This window comes from Neopelma chrysocephalum, unplaced genomic scaffold, assembly GCF_003984885.1.
Source record: "Neopelma chrysocephalum unplaced genomic scaffold, ASM398488v2 Primary Assembly neopelma1_76, whole genome shotgun sequence".
In the NCBI taxonomy this organism is placed as follows: Eukaryota; Metazoa; Chordata; class Aves; order Passeriformes; family Pipridae; genus Neopelma; species Neopelma chrysocephalum.
In genome coordinates, this window is record NW_020897737.1 from 1,359,146 (window position 1) to 1,378,273 (window position 19,128).

The 19,128-nt window shown below is 39.1% G+C and overlaps 1 protein-coding gene across 1 annotated transcript in view; it reads left to right on the forward strand.

The window, feature by feature from the left end:
* Positions 1–654: 654 nt before the first annotated feature.
* The window catches only part of BMX (BMX non-receptor tyrosine kinase), a 39,667-nt gene continuing 21,193 nt past the window's right edge, over positions 655–19,128 (forward strand). The window contains 5 exon segments of the mRNA XM_027689241.1: positions 655–867; positions 1,769–1,881; positions 15,061–15,119; positions 15,286–15,353; positions 16,322–16,422. Of these exon segments, the coding sequence (XP_027545042.1) occupies positions 655–867; positions 1,769–1,881; positions 15,061–15,119; positions 15,286–15,353; positions 16,322–16,422 (554 nt within the window).

Here is a 19,128-nt window from a genome sequence, read left to right on the forward strand (position 1 = left end):
TTGCAGGTGTCCACAAAATTATCACAACCTCAACAAAAACACCTGTATTGTTTTGGAGACACAGATTTCTTTGTATGCAGCACTATTTTGTACAGCTATGACTGTACAGCTATTTTGTACAGCTATGACAGCATTTGCATAAAAAGGTTCCTGAAAGTCAAATTTTAAGGACAGTTAATTCATCTCCATACCCACATTAATATTCTTATCAATTCATATGTGAGGTTATAGTGAAACCCTCTTCCCTTTTTATCAAAGAGCTTCAACTTGAATTATTTCTAACCTTTATCCTGGATATATAAAAAGTTACTTCAATGTATAACTCAACTACAGGGGTATTGCTAACATTTTTAGCTCTCTAAAATTAGAATTTTGGGATTTATGGTGTTGGTGCTACACCATTCATCAAGTGAAATGCCATTTTGTGGGATATTCATTATTTTACATACAAGTTTCCCTCTAAACCTTCTGTGGTTTTCAGTACACCCCACTATTTTACCTTGAATTATATAGTAAAACTTAGAAGCCGTGTCTCAAAACAAAAAATTTGTGTTTATCATCTCCCAGTTAAAACAGTGATTTTCATTATGAATTGTAATCTGTAATATTGCATCTTTATTCAATGCCAATTTAGCATTGCCAGGTGTCTGAACTATGGGAACAGGCAATGCAGTTACCCTTGGATCACCTCTTGAAGGCAAGTTTCAGAGAGCTGCCACTGGCAGAGAGGCTGCTCATCCAAGCATGAATGCTACCAGAAGCCCAGAAAAAGAGGATTCTCATGCTTCTGTGCAGGTCACTCTGGACCTCTTGCTGAAATCAAATACTGTTGCGAAAAACAGTGGAGAAGAGAAGCAACAGAGAAAGGCAAATATTACCTCTCCTTTGCAGAGACACTCAGAACTTTACAAGGATAACATCAAGCACCCATTGCTCCTCCACAGTTGTTAACTCTGCAGAAGGGTTACTGCTGGTTGTGGTCAAGCAATTTAAAATGCAATGCACAACTAGAACAATTTAAAGATGAATTAGTCACCACTTACTCTTGTTAGCAAAGCATCTTCCACATTTAAAGCAAGTGCCATATAGTGATCATCAGATAGAGCCAATTCTTCACCCTGAAACAGTGCTTGGTTTTAATCAAAGCATTTACTGCAATGAATGAGTTTAACCTCCAAAGGGAGACTGCTATTCATTAAATAGTTGAATAAAGTTTTACACACAAATTCTGTTACATAATAGCCAAATGAGACACATACATCAGATAACAGTGTCCCAGCAACTCAGAATGCTTTGCCCACACCACCATTTGTAGACCTAACCAGATCCATATTTTCTTCCTAGGAGATTCTGCCAGGTTAAAAAAGGTGGAGAAGGAGGAATAAAAACCACTTCAATGGTAACTAAAAAATTAAGAGTGTTTTTGCCAATGGAACATAGTTGTTTGGGGCAGTGTCAAGAAAAAAAAAAGAAACCCTAAGTCTTTTAACATAATTTGAAATCAGATCCTCCTCAGAGGAATGGAAAAAATTAAAAAAAAAAGAAAGCTGTTGTCCCAAGGCTAAGGATGAAGGCACACTACAATATTTCCAACTGAAGGTCGCTGCCCCTGTGACCATCCTCCTACAAACATGTACTGCTGCACTGAAACAACATAAGGCTCAGGGTACAAATGAAGAGAGACTAATTTCATAAAATTTATTTTCATGTAAAAGAATCCAACCAATGTGTCTGATGCTAATACTGCTTTGACTCTATTTGCTTTTAGAAAGCACGGCTGGGACGTGGAGGCAAAGAGCAGGAGCCAGGAGGATTAGAGGAGTCTACTCTGACGTGTAACAGCAGAAAGGCATCACCACCTCAAGATGGGGGTTTGAGTAGGTGAAAGAGGTGCATGTGATGCCATCTCCTCCCTTCTCATATTCCTATTCCTAACACTGCATCACAATTCCCAGCCCTCATCATGAAAACGCACTTCTTTTTTGCACATAGCAATAAGTTTATGGCAAAGACCACAGTTACATTAGTACAACTGAGAGCATTGCTTGAATGGGAAAGAGCAGCCAGGACATGAGAAAGGGCAAGAACTTCTTGTCTCCAAAGAAAACACACTGCAGAGCACCCTCCTGAGAGCTCGGCTGGCTTCAGCCAGGCTCCTGACTCTCCAGAACTACTCCCCAGGCCTTGGCCGAGTGCATCTGCTCCCTCTCAGCATCAGCTGCATTTGCCATAGTAGTGTTAATTTCACAATAGTAACTGTTTTCTGGTAGCCCTTCTGCTCTGGTATAAAGAAAAAATCGTTTACATTAAACAAACAAACAAACAAACAAAAGCATTTGTTGAAAGAGAGACAAGTTTGATAATGTGAACCCTGATGACTCAACACATCTAGAAACAAAAAAGTTGCATGAAATTAGAAATGTGTTAATGGGTTGAATTTATATCTTCGTGGACTGACTCAAGAGCACGAGGTTCTATACCTGCAACACTCCCATGTGCACTTGAATAGGACACAGGGTTGCTTTCCCTCAATTTGTCCATGGTTACTCCCAAAAATAATCAACTTGTCCATCTTTATATAATATGAAAATAACTCAAAAGGGGTTCTTTTCTCTCTATAAGCACACACATGCCCACAACAAAGCATAATATTACAGAATTAAAAGGGGGGGGTCATTGGCTTTATCCACTCCCAGACAGAATAAACAGATTAATGAAGTTTGAGAACACCTGCTCTCCTTTGCCCTGCCCTGCCACCAGCACTGTGTTGGAAGCAGTTCCATGTCAAGGTGAGCTACCATAAGAGCTTGCTCTTGCCAGCTGCACACTCTGTGCTGCCTTGTTTGTGCCAGCTTTTATGTTGTTCATCAGAGTTCTCCATGAGCCGGTGTAACTTATGCAATGCACAGAAACAAGCTGGCAAAAAATGACGACACTTCTGTGGTTCTAGTGAGTCAAAACAGTACAGCAGAAGGTAAGCCACTAACTAACAGCCTCTGCCAAGGAGAAAGCAGTTTGAGTGACCTTGGATAGATCATTTTCTCCTTTACCTCAGCTTCCTTTTTTGTAAATGACGCTCATGCAGAAAAAGGCTATTAGAAAAGGTGTTTTTCTTCTGAATGTTCACAAAATTCATCCAGTTGTTTTGGCCAGACTTGTTTTTGTTTTCCCATGTGTTCAGTTTCCTGTGGCTAACCAGAAGCCAGTTATTTGGTAATTGGAGGCTAAATTGAAAGAGGTAATCCGTGTCTTCCTAACAGTGTGCCCACTGTCCATGACCAGCAGTGAGCTACTCCCATATGCAAGGCTCTAGCTAGTGTTGCATAGCATCAGCTCTGGAGGCATATCAGCCTCTGCACAGCTGGCTGAAGTTCTTCTGACACAGAACTACTTCTCAGCTGTGTAAACCTGCAAAAGGTTTGGGCACAACATTGCTTCAAGAGATGGGAGGCTGAGAATCGGCTCAGCATTCCTAGCCAGCTGAAATTCAATGCCTCAGTCAGGATTTTGAACATAAGTAAATTTTACTTATATGTTGCCAAGGTCTCAGACAGATATTCCCTCTAGAAACAGCACTTCTACAAAGACAGATTTAAACCAGAATTTGGATCTTTGGAGATGGGACAGGTACAGGAGAAGAGTGGCACTTGGCACCTTCCTCAAGGTCCCCTGGCTTCAATTGGGAGCCTGAAATGCTAAGAAAATGCTCATTTTAAACCACCATTTCCTGAAAAACATGAAACCTTTCAGATTCTAGGAAGTTTTATCAAAGTCCTTAGCAGCTACAACCAAGGCTACTCCCTCTCTCCACCAATGCTCTAAGTGTTTTCAGGAGACATACACATCAGGAATTGTTGAGATCAGTCAATAGCAAAAGCTGCTCTCTCCATAGAATCTTGTTTTCATCCCCTAAAACTTTCCTTTCAAGTGAAATGTGTAAAATTCAAATGCAGAGGTATCAGACATCTAGTATTTTTTTGCATAAAAACTGCAATTTGAACAATCATCAATAAGTTATTCTTATGGTGGAAAGAGATCACACAATTCCACTATACTTTCTGGTAGTTAAAAATAAACCCAAGAAACCTTTCCTAGATTTTTTTCTTGTTATTATCTCAGAATCTTGAGATTTAACATTTAACCTTCCTGCAGCCCTTCAAATAGAGCAGACATATCTGAATAACTAAGGTTGTCTTGGATACAAAGAATGCATGGCCTGATACATTATTGACTGGCCCCTTGCTCAATATATCTTTCACAGTTTCACTGCTCTGAGTCATAAGGCTCAGATTTGACTCAGAATAGGTCATAAAAGTCATTTTTGTTCTAAGTACTAATTCCATGTATTTCAGCATTATGGTTGGAACATGTGCAATAAAGAATATGGCAGGAATTCTTTCAGAGGATGGATTTATAAATGCAAATATTTTGGTTCAACAAAGCCATTATGCAACTTACTTTCAACTCTCAAACACAATTCAAATTCAAATAAGCCAGCTAGTGGGATGTTGCACTTTCTTTCAAACCTCATCAACAACAATGTGCAGCACTATGTAGTTTTCGTTTGTATGAGATTCAGCACATTTTCTTGCCTTATCTTCATATGGGTTTATACCTAATGAACCTAATTTAGAATTTGAATCTAACTGCAGAATTGCTTCCTAAATTTGCTGCACACATTGTGAAAGCTGAACCCCTTATATTACACAAATACATAGGGATGGCCTGGCTGTGAGGAAGACTCATGAAACCATCAACAAGAACAAATGACTACAAATAAACAAGAAGGGAGAATTAAATCTTATTCTTTTAAAACATTTATAAGCCTCTGTGAAATATTTGGCAGCCTTTCAGAGAAAGGACATTGATGTAGTCCAGAGAGAGTCAACAAGAATGACAAAATTTGATTGTTAACATGCACAGAAAGTCTGGAAAAACATGAATACCATAAATTGAAATCTAAGCTTTTAAACTTTTCAACTTGTGTTTCATAAAGGAATGGAGCAAAACCAGCACTCCAAGAATAAGACAGTGCACTTTGCAGAGCAATAATGGTGTTCCTTGTGGGGTTTTAGGAGTAAGAGCTCTGTTGGCCTACCTCTGTGGTTATACACTGCTTAGCACTGAGGAACCCTGAGCCTAACTCTCAGCTCTTTAAGCGTTTTTACTCAGACATCAGCATTCCTTCATTTATACAGATTACACCGGTATCCTGTCTGTACAAAGTGCAGATCCAAAGATTCAATTCAGTAAACAGACAGCATATCCAAGGCCTTTCAATTACTTTGTCATTTCACACAGTTTAAAGATCAAGAAAACACAGATAAGTTAAAGGACAGATTAACACTTTTTTTTCCCCTAGAAAGGTGTGCTGCTGTGCACATGTATTGCCATCTTTATGGGAGGGTGGAAGGATGGACACATATACCACAGAAAGAGTGTCTGTATGCACGATGAGTGTGTTTCCTGTGCCCTGAATCACGTTTGAGGATATATAGTATTTCCTCCTCTCCCTTTTCTGTCCTCACTCTGAGCCTTATTTAGTGGCATTGGTTTTACATTTAAGGCAATTTAGACTGAAAATAACCATATGTTACTCTTCATGACCCTTTGCTATGGCTGGATCTTGGTGTCAGAGCTCTGACATTATCAGGCTGATGACAAACAAACCTTTTGAAATTCCAACACCCCCAGGGCAAAGAGCTTCCTACTCCAGCACATGGCTGTTAAGTGACCCGACTCTACTCCCATGATGAAGCTAGACTGAAATGTTCTGTTCTTCTCCATTTCACCTTCATTTGTGGCCATCAGACAACCTCTGCCGCTGTAAATTTCCACCGATTTATTTAACTGACTGAATTTTGAAGCCCCACCTTGTCTGCTAAACTCAGTAAGTGCTAAACATTAAGAGGAACAGGAGGAGTAATTTTTTTTCAAAGTGAAAGCATGAGCAAGACATAAGGAAGACATTTGGATGACTGAGGGCATCCTTACACTATGCAGTGGAGTATAGCAGAGAGATCCTCAAACTGTCACACAATAAATGAGCTCCAGAACAAGCAGCAATGTAACTATATCAGAACCTCACTATTCGTTAAGCTAATTACCTTTGCTGAGAAGCACCACATGAATGCAATTATGGCATTTCGAAGATGCAAGATCCCTGGTTTTGTGGCTAAATAAAAACAAAAATCCATTTCTGTTAATGCAAAACTTTAAAAATAGTGATTTTGGCAAAAGTAACATTAAAAAACCCAGACACAATCCTTGTCAGCTAGTCATTGTGGGCATTTTATATAATATATAAGGCTACACTCATAAGGACATAGAAATGGCCCCGAAATCTCTCTGATGTCCTCTACAGCACAGTCTTGGCACCTTTGCAGAGGAGTGCGTCTCACTCACTTTCTCTGCCTCACTGTGAGTAAAAGTTTGAACTAAAGCTTTGTTGCCTACTCCAAGCAAACAGGGAGACCCACTACATTCATCCTTTTCCACCAGTTCCAGTACCCAGAAAACTACTGGCCAGTGAGAAAGACTGGCAGTGTAGTGGTAATAAACAAATTCTTTGGAGAGGTTTTGGTTTCATCTCTTAATCCGGTACATATTTCAGAGAAGCAGTTTCAAAGACCAGAAGAAACCACCCTGAATTCTCTGCAGCCTACGGCAAAACAAGCTCCACAGGACCATGTTTCAAATTCTCTCCCAAACGTGGCAAAGAAGTAACTTAAGGAAAGGTGCTCTTTTTCCTCCCACTCTTCAAAATGAGTATTCTGACCCCTGTGGGCTTCCAGGGCAAACAGTAAGCCCTTTGAAATTTTTTTCTGAATTTTTTTTAAACAAGTTTCATCACATTTACCCCACTGCCACCATTAATCCATCAAATACCACTTCTGACAGCTCAGATTGTTCCCCTTAAACATTCATACAAACATATTCTACTTCATCATAAGAACCTTCAAACTGTTCTTTTGGACCTGCCTCTTTGTCCTGTAATTTGGAGCAATGGCATTTCAATACTATAAATCCAACACTAAAAAGATTAATCAGCTTTTACTCCAAGCACTCAGCTAAGATTTTTAAACTGACAGTAATCCCAAAGCTTTCAGGTGCAAGTAGTCATCAGCTTATAAAAACCGTTTACATTACATGTCTGCTCATTTCCTTGAGCTTCTCCTGAGATTAAGGTAATGCATACACAAGCTGACAAGATCTTGGGAAAACCTTCCAGCTCCAACATTCAGGACATACCTGAACATGGTACATTGTGATCCCTCACTTTTTTTCATCCACTTCTGTTTACTAAGGCAAATATTACTCAACCGGAATTCTTTTACATCAACAGAAATAGTCTGTCTTATTACATTGGTTTTGATATATTCGTGACTTCTGTCAGAGTACAGTACTCCTCTGGTTCTGTTGGTCACCAGTGATGCAACTTTCTGAGGATCAGCCTTTAGCGTCCCTGCTGTGTTGGAAGGTCATGTTTTTCATTCGTTCAACATATGCATTACACAATATCCTGAAACTGCCTACCTATAAAGCACTTACAGGTGTTGTTAAGGTGCTCCTTAACTCGTCAAATAGCCTTCCTGTCAGAAGAGGAAAGCTGGGGAAGACACCACTAAGCTGCGGGGTAACTCTGTGCCAGGAAGGGCTACCAGAACAGGATGGTGTTACCTGGCTTGGGCACACGGGCACAGAACACACCCTTAATGCAAAACTGTCCAAAAAATAAACTCTTTTCATAAACTATGCTGAGTAACCCTCTCTGAACTAGAATTGGATCTTACTGAGCCCCTTTTCCCTAAATCAACATGTTTTTTCAGCATTTATTCCAGTACATAACAACCCTTAGTGCCGCTTGCGGACTGTTCCTGCTGTTGAGCCGTGCCACCTTCTGGCTCTCCTGAGAAACACAGTCTGGCTGGGAGGCACCTCCCGAGTCCCAACTCCTGCGGGAAAGGATAGCTCTGCATGTATCCTGGCTGTTTCCAGCAAAGCAGATTCCAGCATGACACTGGAGAACTTCATTAAAAACTCTTCAGGCAGTAAAGTATTTTTTCCTTATATACTGACAGAATTTCTGAGGCAACTTCTCTGTTGCCTCTTGCCCTGTCGTTCTGCATCCTTTTGAAGAGTGCCTCCACCTTCCCTGGGAATAACTTTTAATATTTAATATCTGATTAATTTCATATATGAAGAATGGAATTAGTTTTCCCCCAAACCTCCCCTCCCCTCTCCACCCTCCCTTCTCCTTCCCTCCCCTCCCCTCCCCTCAAGTCACATTCATTGCTGCCCACCAGGAACTCCAGGGTCTTGGCCACAGAGCTGTGTCACTGCCAGCCAGCTCCCAGGCTGTGGAACTGCTTGTGATTATTCCAACCCACGTGCAGTTCTCTCCAGTTCTTGCTGACCCTGATGGTGTTTCTATGCAGTGGTTCTCCTTTCCTGTCTACTGACCTCTCCTCCTGATTTGGTGTATTCCACAAGCTCATTCAAGAGCATGTTTGGTCTCATCACCTGGACCGTCACATGTGCATCAACCCCCATGAGCTCACTCAGTTCACCTTTGAGCCATTAACCATCAGCCTTTCAGCTCTACTTAGCCAATTTCCTATGGATTTGTGGCCTGCCTGCCCAATCCGTATCCTAACAGTTTGCCAACGAGGTGGTTGGGATAGGCTGTGTCAAACACCTTGTGAAATACCAAGGTTTGACACCCACAGGTCTCCCTATACCCCCTAGGCATGTTCCATCTCAGAGGGCAAGGAGGTTATGCGTTGTTTACTCTTGGTAAATATGACTTGGCCTGTCCCAGCCACCATCTTGCCATTCACATGTAAGCAAATAGCTTCCATGAGGACATGCTACATACTGTTTCCAGAGTGCGCTCACCAGCCTGCAGTTTCTTGCTTCTTTCTTTGCACAGATAGGAATAATACCTGTTCTCTTCCTGTTGTCCAGGACATTCCTCTGGTTTCCAGGACCTTTCAAAAATGGTAAAGTGGCTTTGCAATGACATCAGCAAGCTCTCAGCACTCTCAAATACATCCACGCAGGTCCCACAGGTTTTTTTTTATTTATATCTATCTCTAGTTTGTACAGAGTCCCCAGTCAGCTTGATACTACTATTGGTGATGTGATGTTTCAGCCTTGCCCTTTGGCAAATGCTGGTAGCTACACACGTACATAGGTCTTTAAAACCTTGGTAAAACAATTACAAGGCACTTCGTAGTTTGCTTACATCTTCAACAACTGAAACCAGTTAAGTATGTGAAAATAATCAGTTCTCATTATGTTAAAACTGGCTTTCAAGTTTGTGTAAAAATATTTAAAGAGATCTGAAGGTGATTAAAAAAAATAAGCCTTAAATCTATCTTTGTTTTTAATCTTATGGTCATTTGATACCTGACAGATACTTTGCTTGGCAATAATATGAAGAAATTATTTCCTACCTGATATATATATTACAAATGTATATAATTTACATTTTTAACTTTACTTGTCTAGATAAGTGATTGCTTAAAAAATACTATGAAACCTCAGTGATCTAAAGTCACATTATCGGGATAACAGATTATGCAATTTAGATATATTAAGTCCATACTTCTTTCAGAGGGAGCTCAGGTCACAGAAACAGTAAAGTAGTGCTCAAATGACAGTAACATGGATTTGCTTCCTAAAACATCTGTAGGAGAGGTCTGGACCTCAGCTGCAGCTTTATGCCACCATGTGCAGGGCTGATGAGATCTTCAAATAAGAAAACAGGCTTTCAGCTATTCCTGCAAGATATACTGTTTGCATAATGTTGGCAACAATCAAAAACAGGGACAGAATAGTCTAGTTTTGAAGGACACTTTTAGGAGTCATTGAATTCAACCTCTTACTCAAAGCATAGGTGGGCAAGTACATCACGACATGAACAAGTAGGATTGCAATTTGTCACCCTATGGAATAATATCCCACTTCACATAGAAGTCAGCTGGTACATCGAAAACAAATGGCTAATCCTAAACCATAGTAAATGGAATGCATGTTTAAACAAACTTCAGTGACCACATTTTAAGGGATTTGAGGCTAGATTCCACTAATATCCCCTTTATAAATAATTAATTATTGTGACATGCCCCCAAAAAGTAATTTTGGTTTTTTATCCTGTATACATAAAGTTCTGTCCCTCAGCAATTTTTTAATGGCACAGAAAAAAGATTGATGGAACAAGAGAGCTTCAGGGGAAGTGGGGGAACATAAATTTGCTGTATGGAGTGAAATTAGACTGCCATTTAACATACAAAATAGTAAGTATAGTTTTGCACGTCTTGTAATGCGAGGAAAGATACACAATGCCCTTTTGACTGAAAAGCAAGGGCTGAAATGTAGGATAATTTAAAGCACCATTTAAAATTAAGTTCTAAAATTAGAAGACAGAAAAGATTAAGATTATTACATTTTCCATGTGTATTGCAGTTGTCTCTTTCGCTGGTTTCCATTACAGCAGGGTCAGGAAACTGTTCCATCCCCTAGCCTAAATATGACTTGTTAAAATGAATAGCAAAAGGATGCATTATAAATATCGATATTTAAATACTGTGGTTTGATGGAAATGCATTTGAACTTTTTATGTTTACATTTTGCCATATTAAAATAGATTGCTTGTCTCATTTCAGATAGCTTTTTATGCACTGAGTTAGAATCACCTTAATCATAAATTAAAAACACCAAGATAGTGCTTTGCAACTTGTTTAATTAACTAAATTGTATTTCGAGTGTGGTGGACTGGAAAAAGGTCAGTTTATCAAAACATTCAAACTTAAATTTTATGGCTCACCGGGAAGGCTAATAGAATTTGTAAGTAACTAGAGATGATTGGTTTTGCATGTCTATCCACGACTTGAAAGTTATACAATTAGTAGCTCTTGCCCTCTACATCTACTTTATTTGAAACTGGACAGAAAATGTGTATTATTCCAAATTCTGTGTTGCTTCAGAGCTCTGAAGGAACAGCTCACTGAGCTGAAATAGTTTACCTGAAATGAAGAAAAAACATCTCTCTGAACTTGCATGGAACTATGCCTGTAAAAGGCATTAATGATAAAAGGCATAGTAAAAATAGAAGGTATTTCTATGAAATAAAGTGATCTTTGGCCACATTTAGTACAGGGAATGCCAACACAGCTTGCTGCGACATCCTCACACCAGTAGGCCTGCCTGAGGGGCAGGGGTGGAGGGAGATTGTGGAGTCTTTTTCCTCAATGATGCCCACATAGCAGAATGAGAGTATTCTAGTTCTGCAACAGCTTGTCCTGACTGACAAGTGCCCTTTGCCTGGTGCCTCTCCTGCCTACTTCGACCCTCACTTCTGCCCAGCCAGTTGCCTAACCCAGGACTGTGTTACTTTCCCACCAGATGCCCCAGGCCCTGCCTTTACCCCCACCCACAGCCTCTGCCTGCTGTAGACAGCTGGTCCTGTAACTAGCTCGTCTTCTCTCCCATCTCCCCCACCCTACACTGCTCCCTGCTGTCCAGACTTCTCCATCAGGGCTGTCACTATCCCTGCTCTGCCCCAGCCCACCACACCTCACCATCCTGCCTTGGTCCCTCTACACCCACGGGCACACCCTCCCCAGACTACCCCTGCTGGCTCATGTTGTTGAGGATATAGAGCCAAGCCACAATGACAAGCACTTCCCAACGAATTTGTTTACTTCATCTGGGTGGAGGACATGTTTCTGTGTCTTTCAGAGTCAGGAGCTTCACCTTGCCAGCATTTTGAACTGAGTGAAGAACCATGCTTTAAACATGGCTATTTCCCCAGCCACCATAAATTAGCCAGGTTCTTCTCCAAGCTTCTCCTGTCATAACTGCTCTCCTTTTCCATCTTAGTTTTCCATCTGCTCAGTCTCCTGAAGAAAAAGGTTACCAGGAGGGAAGGAGATGGAGTATCCTGCATTACAGCCTGCTATTAGAAAATGCAAATTTTCACCACATCCAAACTACAGAAGAAAACAGAAGCAGCAGCTACAGAATGCTAGAGATAGTACCTCTAGCCTCCAGCATGTCCTAGCCCCTTTTGCTTGTTCCCAGGAGTTGGACTTGATGATTGTTGTGTATCACTTCCAAGTCAGGATATTCCATGATTCTATGACTCAATAGAACTGCCTCACGGCAGCCCTCTTTCTGAAACGTGAGAAGGTTTCCAAGTCCTGTTTCTAAGATCGGTTGGAGTAACAAACCTTTTATATTTGCCTCTGTGTTACAGAAAGCAAAGAAAATGCAACAATCCTTGGTACAAGCACAATTTCAAGCATGGAAAAATAATCAAAGATCCTTAGATCTTTCATGTCTCTTCAAATCATATGGAACAAATGTTTACAGCTAATTCCACACGGCATTTTATTTTCTTCCAGGGAGAAATTAGATTTCACAGTTGAAGGAACTGAGCTACATCCAGTAAAAAGGGAGGTTGCAATTCTCTAGGTAGGCAGAAATTTGTACACGGCACAGGCCACTCTATGCAGTTTCTGCCCTGAAGGATCATCCATCCCCTCAGCACAGCTGGATGGTCAGTGCAAGCACGTACTGAGTCAGCAAAGTGAGTCTGCGCACAGAGGAAGGGCAGCCCGCGCAGGGAAAAAGCAGTGCAACACAGACATATTTTATTCCAGGAGATGTAACCTCATTTAAAAATGTGGAAAAAAAAAGAAATAAAAAGAGTTGAACATTTCATTTGGTATAAATTCAGACATTGTGATTTCTTTTCCACAGGCGAAAGAAGAAGAGCATCGTGCAGTGGATTTGGCCAGGAAGTAGTTTAGTTTCACTGTCAAGATTTTTTTTAGAGATTGGAATTTTTTTCTCTCTTGAATTGTAATGAGAAGTCGAAATCTGGATAACATTTTTTTAAACTTGAGCCAGAGCATTTCAGTAATGAAGTGGCTTATATATGCTGCAATATAAGCAGCTGCTCCCTCAAAGACTGAATACTCAGTATTCTGTTTCAGAGAACCAAGGGATGTAATACTTTAATAGGCTTTTTTGAGTCTTTTAGGTGTTTCTTTTAACCTGTGCTTTTAACCTTCTATTGCATCTTAGAATTAGGTCATGTGCTTGCCACAGGTCCACAGAGGCAGAAGGCATGCTATTAGATCACAAGGTGATCAAGTATGTCATTTACTATGCAAGGACATATCCAAAGACACTGAGTACCTAAATTTAACAGAATATTGTTTTCAGACACATTAGAACAAAGAGTATGTGTCTTTCCCATGTCAAGAAAAAAAATTTTAACTTTTATATTTAACTTGTTATAATTTTATTTTATAAATATATTTAATGAAACTTGTAGGCACTTACTAATTATTTCATAACCTGTATTTGGTATATTTATATCCCTGCATTTTTAATAGTGTTTATTAATAAATAAGTGTTGCAATATACAGTTTAAAGAACGTAACATTCTAATATTTAAATGAAATTACATACTGTGATAAATCCTTTTGTCTCTACTCATTTCTTAGCACAACTTTGTCAAGTCCAGAGATCATTTTGTTTCCACGAGTGTTTCCACGAGTAGAAATGTAAGTACTTGGCCTTTTTTCTAAACCCCACTAAGAGCAGATTGCAGTCATTCCACGTGGCTTCAGCTGGTCCTCTCTGAGCTCTCAGTGGTCACAGTGGTAGAGCTGATGTGGATGAGACATCTAATCTTACACGAGCAATGTTATCAGTCCTGGTAGTTCAGGCAATTGCTCTGATTAATTCAAGCAGCAGTAGGCTAAGAAATTTTGTGAAGATCACACAGTGGCAACCCCAGAAAAAAGATCTGCAAACAATGCTTTAAAATAAAGTAGCTGAAATTCCATCTCACTTATCCTTTTTCCTGGCCTCCAGTACTCCAATGAGTCCCATGAACTTAAGTGGGTTGGAGCTAAAGATTGGATATTTCATGGTGTAAGGAAACAAAACCACATACGCTCTTAAAAAACACAGGAGTTCTTACTGCTCCACTGTGGGAATGACAAGTTTTTTATATTTTTATATTTTCTATCAAACCTAATATTTTATTTGCAAAGACAGCATAGCCAGATACCCATGCAGAGTATGAGCAAAGCCTCCCCCTCTCCCCCTTTTTCTTCTTCACGGTGTTTCTACAAGATACTATCTACTTTCTGGATTCAGGTAGGATTCAGTGGATAGCTGAAGTGAGTGTGATGAGCCTCATGCAAATTTTCCCTTTCTTCTGGACTCTCAGTAGTGAACAGGAACATAACAAAGTGGGTTACTTAGCACAGTGCTTCCCTTTGGAGCCCCAGAAATACAGAGCAAAGGACATGACCTACTTCCTTCACACTTGAGAAAGATAACCTGAAGCCATATTAGACTTGTAGAGATATGATGGATTTCATCCTTCTTGGCATTTTCTACTCTATGATTACCAAGGTTAAGAAAAAATACTTAGATGTAAATATATGTGTATATATACATCCAGCAAGAACATTTTTAATTTTTAATCTTTTCTACATATCGCAGTTTTGTAAATGTGCCTTTGTTTCATTTGAAAGAAAGAAATGAGAAATTTCAGTGCAGGGAACACATAGTCAGCACTAGATATGTTTTCCTGGTCTGTAAATAGAAGGGATTTCTTTTTTTGTTGTCATTCTCTTAGCTGCTGTAATGACTTCTGTGTCATGCTGCAGATGTAATACATTTGTGGATAAAGCAGGCTGTGCTCTTCGCCAGAAAGAGTGCATGGCTTTAAAAGGAGAGATCCTCAGGCGATAAAGTAACAGAGATGCCTTGTTTAGAACTACAGTATATCTGTAGCTTAATTTTTGTATACTATGATTGTTTCTACCACGTGAATAAGCTAAACAACCTCATTTGTTTAAACAGTATTAAACACATCCTTTATGTACATGCATTACTATAACATTTTTAAAACATATAGAGGACAATGACAATATATTAATCTTACAGTCTCTCTAGTTGGTGTTGTTATGTTAATTAATAGCAGTAATAAAAGTAATTGTGATGTTATTTTAGGGAAGTATAATGGAGAAAAAAAATCCAAGAAGAACTGCTTTTAAAGAAGTCACAACAGAAATAAAAAATAACCCAGATCAAGACCCTGAGATGAGCTGAGTTTGTTAGAACGTGGTACTAATAATGTCAAGATTGTGGGATCCAACCCTGTATGGGCCATTTACTTAAGAGTTGGACTGGATGATCCTTGTGGGTGCCTTCCAACACAGAATATTCTGTGATTCTGTGAAGTGATGTGGTCATTAAATTACAAGAAAGGGTTGTTTGTTCTGTAAAAAACAAACACTTCTTATGAATATGACAAAAGGGTAAGAAATATTTTTTTAAGTAAACTGTTTAAGATTGTCCAGTTTTCTTCTGTGAAACTTGATTGGATATTATGTATTAGAACAATATGCGTACTTTGTTTTCAGTAGAATTATAGGATATAAAATTCTAGTTTCAGTTCAAGAAAACACCCACAGGCTTACGAGTGTTTATATTCAGAACAACCGTCACAGTTCTGCTTGCTATTGAGCATCTGTTTGTGTCCTTCCAAAGAGAATTTAGGCAAGTAATTAACACTGACATATGTTTACACACTGTTTTGAATAGGGATGTTTTCCTCGTTGAGGCTTCGTTCTGAACTGATGTAAATAATTGGCATCAGAAGTTGCTTGTATGAGGCATAATTAGTTCAGAATCTCATCCCTCAGCTGCACAAAGCAGATGGTTAAACTATCCTTGTTTCCTAAGGAGTGACTGTATATCACAAAAGGGTGGCTTTTCAAAAGATCTCCTGTTGGGAATGCAAATATATGTTTCAGGCAACTTTAATTTTTTTGCTCCTTTTCATACTTTAGGACTCATCCTGTCAGTTACATCCCATTACAAAACTGCAGGGAAGCTAAGTAAGAATAAGCTCCATTACCATAAAAAATTATGAATGTCACAGCCAGGCTTTTGTTTTGCACTTAAGGTGTTCTCCTCTTAACTCCTCCCTCTTTTCCTCTTAGTCCCCCCTTCTGCCCTGTACTCCTGCAGCTGCAGCAGATGCTTTCTCAGATGTAGGGCTGTGTCCTGTTATTTTTGTAGCTCATTTAGAAAGGAATTTGTTCCATATACTAGATGCAAGTAGTGCACCAAGGAGGTTTTTACTACCTTTCTTTCAAAATTTAACAAGCCTGAATCTATGCCTTATACAGTTTGAAATACAAAACTGTACAAAATCATCAAACTAGAGTACTTTATATTGTGTTGACATTAGTTTACAGTCTGCTGTGTTTTTCTCTCTTAGAGAAAGGGAAGCAAGAGGGGATCAATTGAGATTGAGAAAATCCGATGTGTTGAGACACTGAATCTTGAGGAATCAACAACACCTCCTGCAAGACTTTTCAGGTTAACCATGAAATATGTTTAATTTACATTTCTTGAGAAATATGTCAGTCATCCTAAGGTTACACTTTGTGTTTTTGTCCTAACCTAATGTTGCTCAGGGCTACTGATACTGATACTTTAAGGTTGGTCACAATGATCTTAAAGGTCTTTTCCAACCCAAATGATTCTGTGATTCTGTGATACTTACAGCAAATACCAAACCAGTCCCTATTACTGAAGCTGTGATTTTGCTGGAATATTTTTAATTGACTGTGATGGAATTTAGATCAAGTCTTGTTTCTTTTACATTCAAAAATCTACCAGATACTTGGTTTAATGTTATCTGGAATATATATGTATGATTATCGCTTATTTTAAAGCATAATTAAGCATGTAAAATTCTTATTTTAATTCTCACTGTCTCATTCTACTTCTCTTTTTAGGCCACAACACCAAGAGCAGACTGTGCCCCATGACTGCCTGATTACCATTCAAATGTGCCCCAGTCAGGAAATCCAAGGCTGTGCTTTATATCAGAATATGCAGCTGCACAAAGCACTATACTTGTTCAAGAATTAAATGCCATAAGAAAAGCGTAACTTTAAATTTGCTCCCTTTCATATCTTTCAGTTGTGCTGCTCAGATTCCTCTTAGAGCCTCCATCAATCCCGATTCTATGGGCAGTGGGACATGCAGATGTGAGAAGTGGCCAAAGTTTCCCTCCTGGAGTGCCATGGACAAACCTTGCCACAGCAAGCAGTAGGCTGCTAGAGTGAGTAACAGCGTTGCTAAATAACGCATTAATTCATGACCCTGCAAGAACTGACTTGCCCAAGGGGAAAGTCATGACAGGTATGTAACATTTATCAGCCTGGTTGATCTGAGGTGTCATTCCAATCTTCCTTTCCCTTCTCCCTCACCCTATGTTGTGTCAGTGAATGACACAGTTATGTTAAATTAGTATATTTATGTCAGGAGCGCATAATTCAATTAAGTGAGGAAAAGTGTATGCTATAGTTTTAGGATGGGAGACTCAGAAAACAGTATCTCTAAAAGAGCCTTTAGGATCATGATAGCTGAACACAAATTTCCACTGTGAAGCTGTGGCCAAAGTAGCTAATGGCATCCTTGGACATGGAAGAGGCACGTATTGAGTAAAAGCACTCAACATGTTTTGACACTGCTGTGATCACCAGGAGAATATTGTGTCTAGTTCTGGTGCTATAATTGAAGAAAGATGTTGTAAGCTGAACAGAGGTCAAAGGAGAGACTTGACAATGACTAATAGATGGGTGGATAATATGTAAAGAGAAAAGCTCACAGGGCTCCATCATTTAACTAAATAAGGAGACAGGAAGCAAATTGATCAGATGTGTGTACTTACCAGTGAGTGTAAACATTTAATAACAAGAGCTCTTTGGGCTAACACACAAAAGCAATTCGGAGTTCAGTGCAGATGACTGAAAAGCAATGTACACAAGGGAAATGAAACCTTGACCTAACACAGCCACATACACAGAGTCAGCCCAGTACTAAACAAGATCTAAAAAGCAAAGCAGATGTTAGTAATTATTAGGTAGGCATCAAAGGAAGATAGGAAGATAGCAAAGCAAGCTGACTATTCATATTGGGTAGTTAAGCTGTAGGACTACTTACTGAAGGATGTTATAGATACTAATTATTTGTTTAAAAAGGCAACTGAATGAATTCACAGAAGAAATATACCTCTCAAAGGGTATTAGGTATAACTGCATCACCTTTGGATCAGGATTCTCTGATACTGTACAGCTGCCCTGAGCAGATACTTTGCCTCAGCATTTGTTAGTGGATGCTGTCAGAGACAGGCTCCTGGACTTGGTGAGGAGTAACACAAGCTTGGTGTAACACAAGCCAGAAGCTGGAGGATGAACGTGGAAAAACTGTAGTGGAAAGAAAGAGTTTTCATGTGGAATATAAGGTCTTTTGTATATAGATGATGGGAATATCCAGAAATATTTGATGCCATCCTTTGTTTCTGCAGCTTTTCTTTAGGACACTTTGGTTAAGAAAGTACATATTTATATTATTTATATTTATACTCACACCTTTCCATGTATGTGCTAAGCTTCTTTTAACATCATAGCTGCTATACAATGTAGCTTACAGTATAACTGGGGGAAAGAATACACTAAATTATATCTGCTGTATTTGATCAAAAACTTAGTGACATTTTTACCTACAAAATAAAATAGATGGAATTATTTTTGTCTTCATTCTTAATATCTCTAGCTAAATTCTAGTCTTTTGTTGTAAGACCATTCTAGTGATTATGTCCCATTAGCTGAGTGGGTAGCGACAATAGAAATTCAGCACAAGAGAATATATGGATGAGTGTAAAACAATACAGTTTTACAAGCTAAGTCTTATATTAATATATTTTCTCTAAACAATGTTATTTCTTTTGCATAATTTATTATAACATGTTTTTCTGAAATATTTTCTGTAGAATTTAGTTGCAATTATTCCAGGATTTTAGTTTTTATTTGTAAAGACTGAGACAGGAAAATTTGTACAACAGTACCCTCCTAGGTGCAACTTTTTCAGAAGGGAATTCTCTCATATCTGTGTACATACTTGACAGTGAAAGACCGTGTTTGGTAGAGGGAACAGCAGTTTATGAGTGTTTGGGCTTCAACCTTTTAAGGCTTGATTTTTTTAAAGCTTGGTCTTAGTCATTTACAGTCAAAA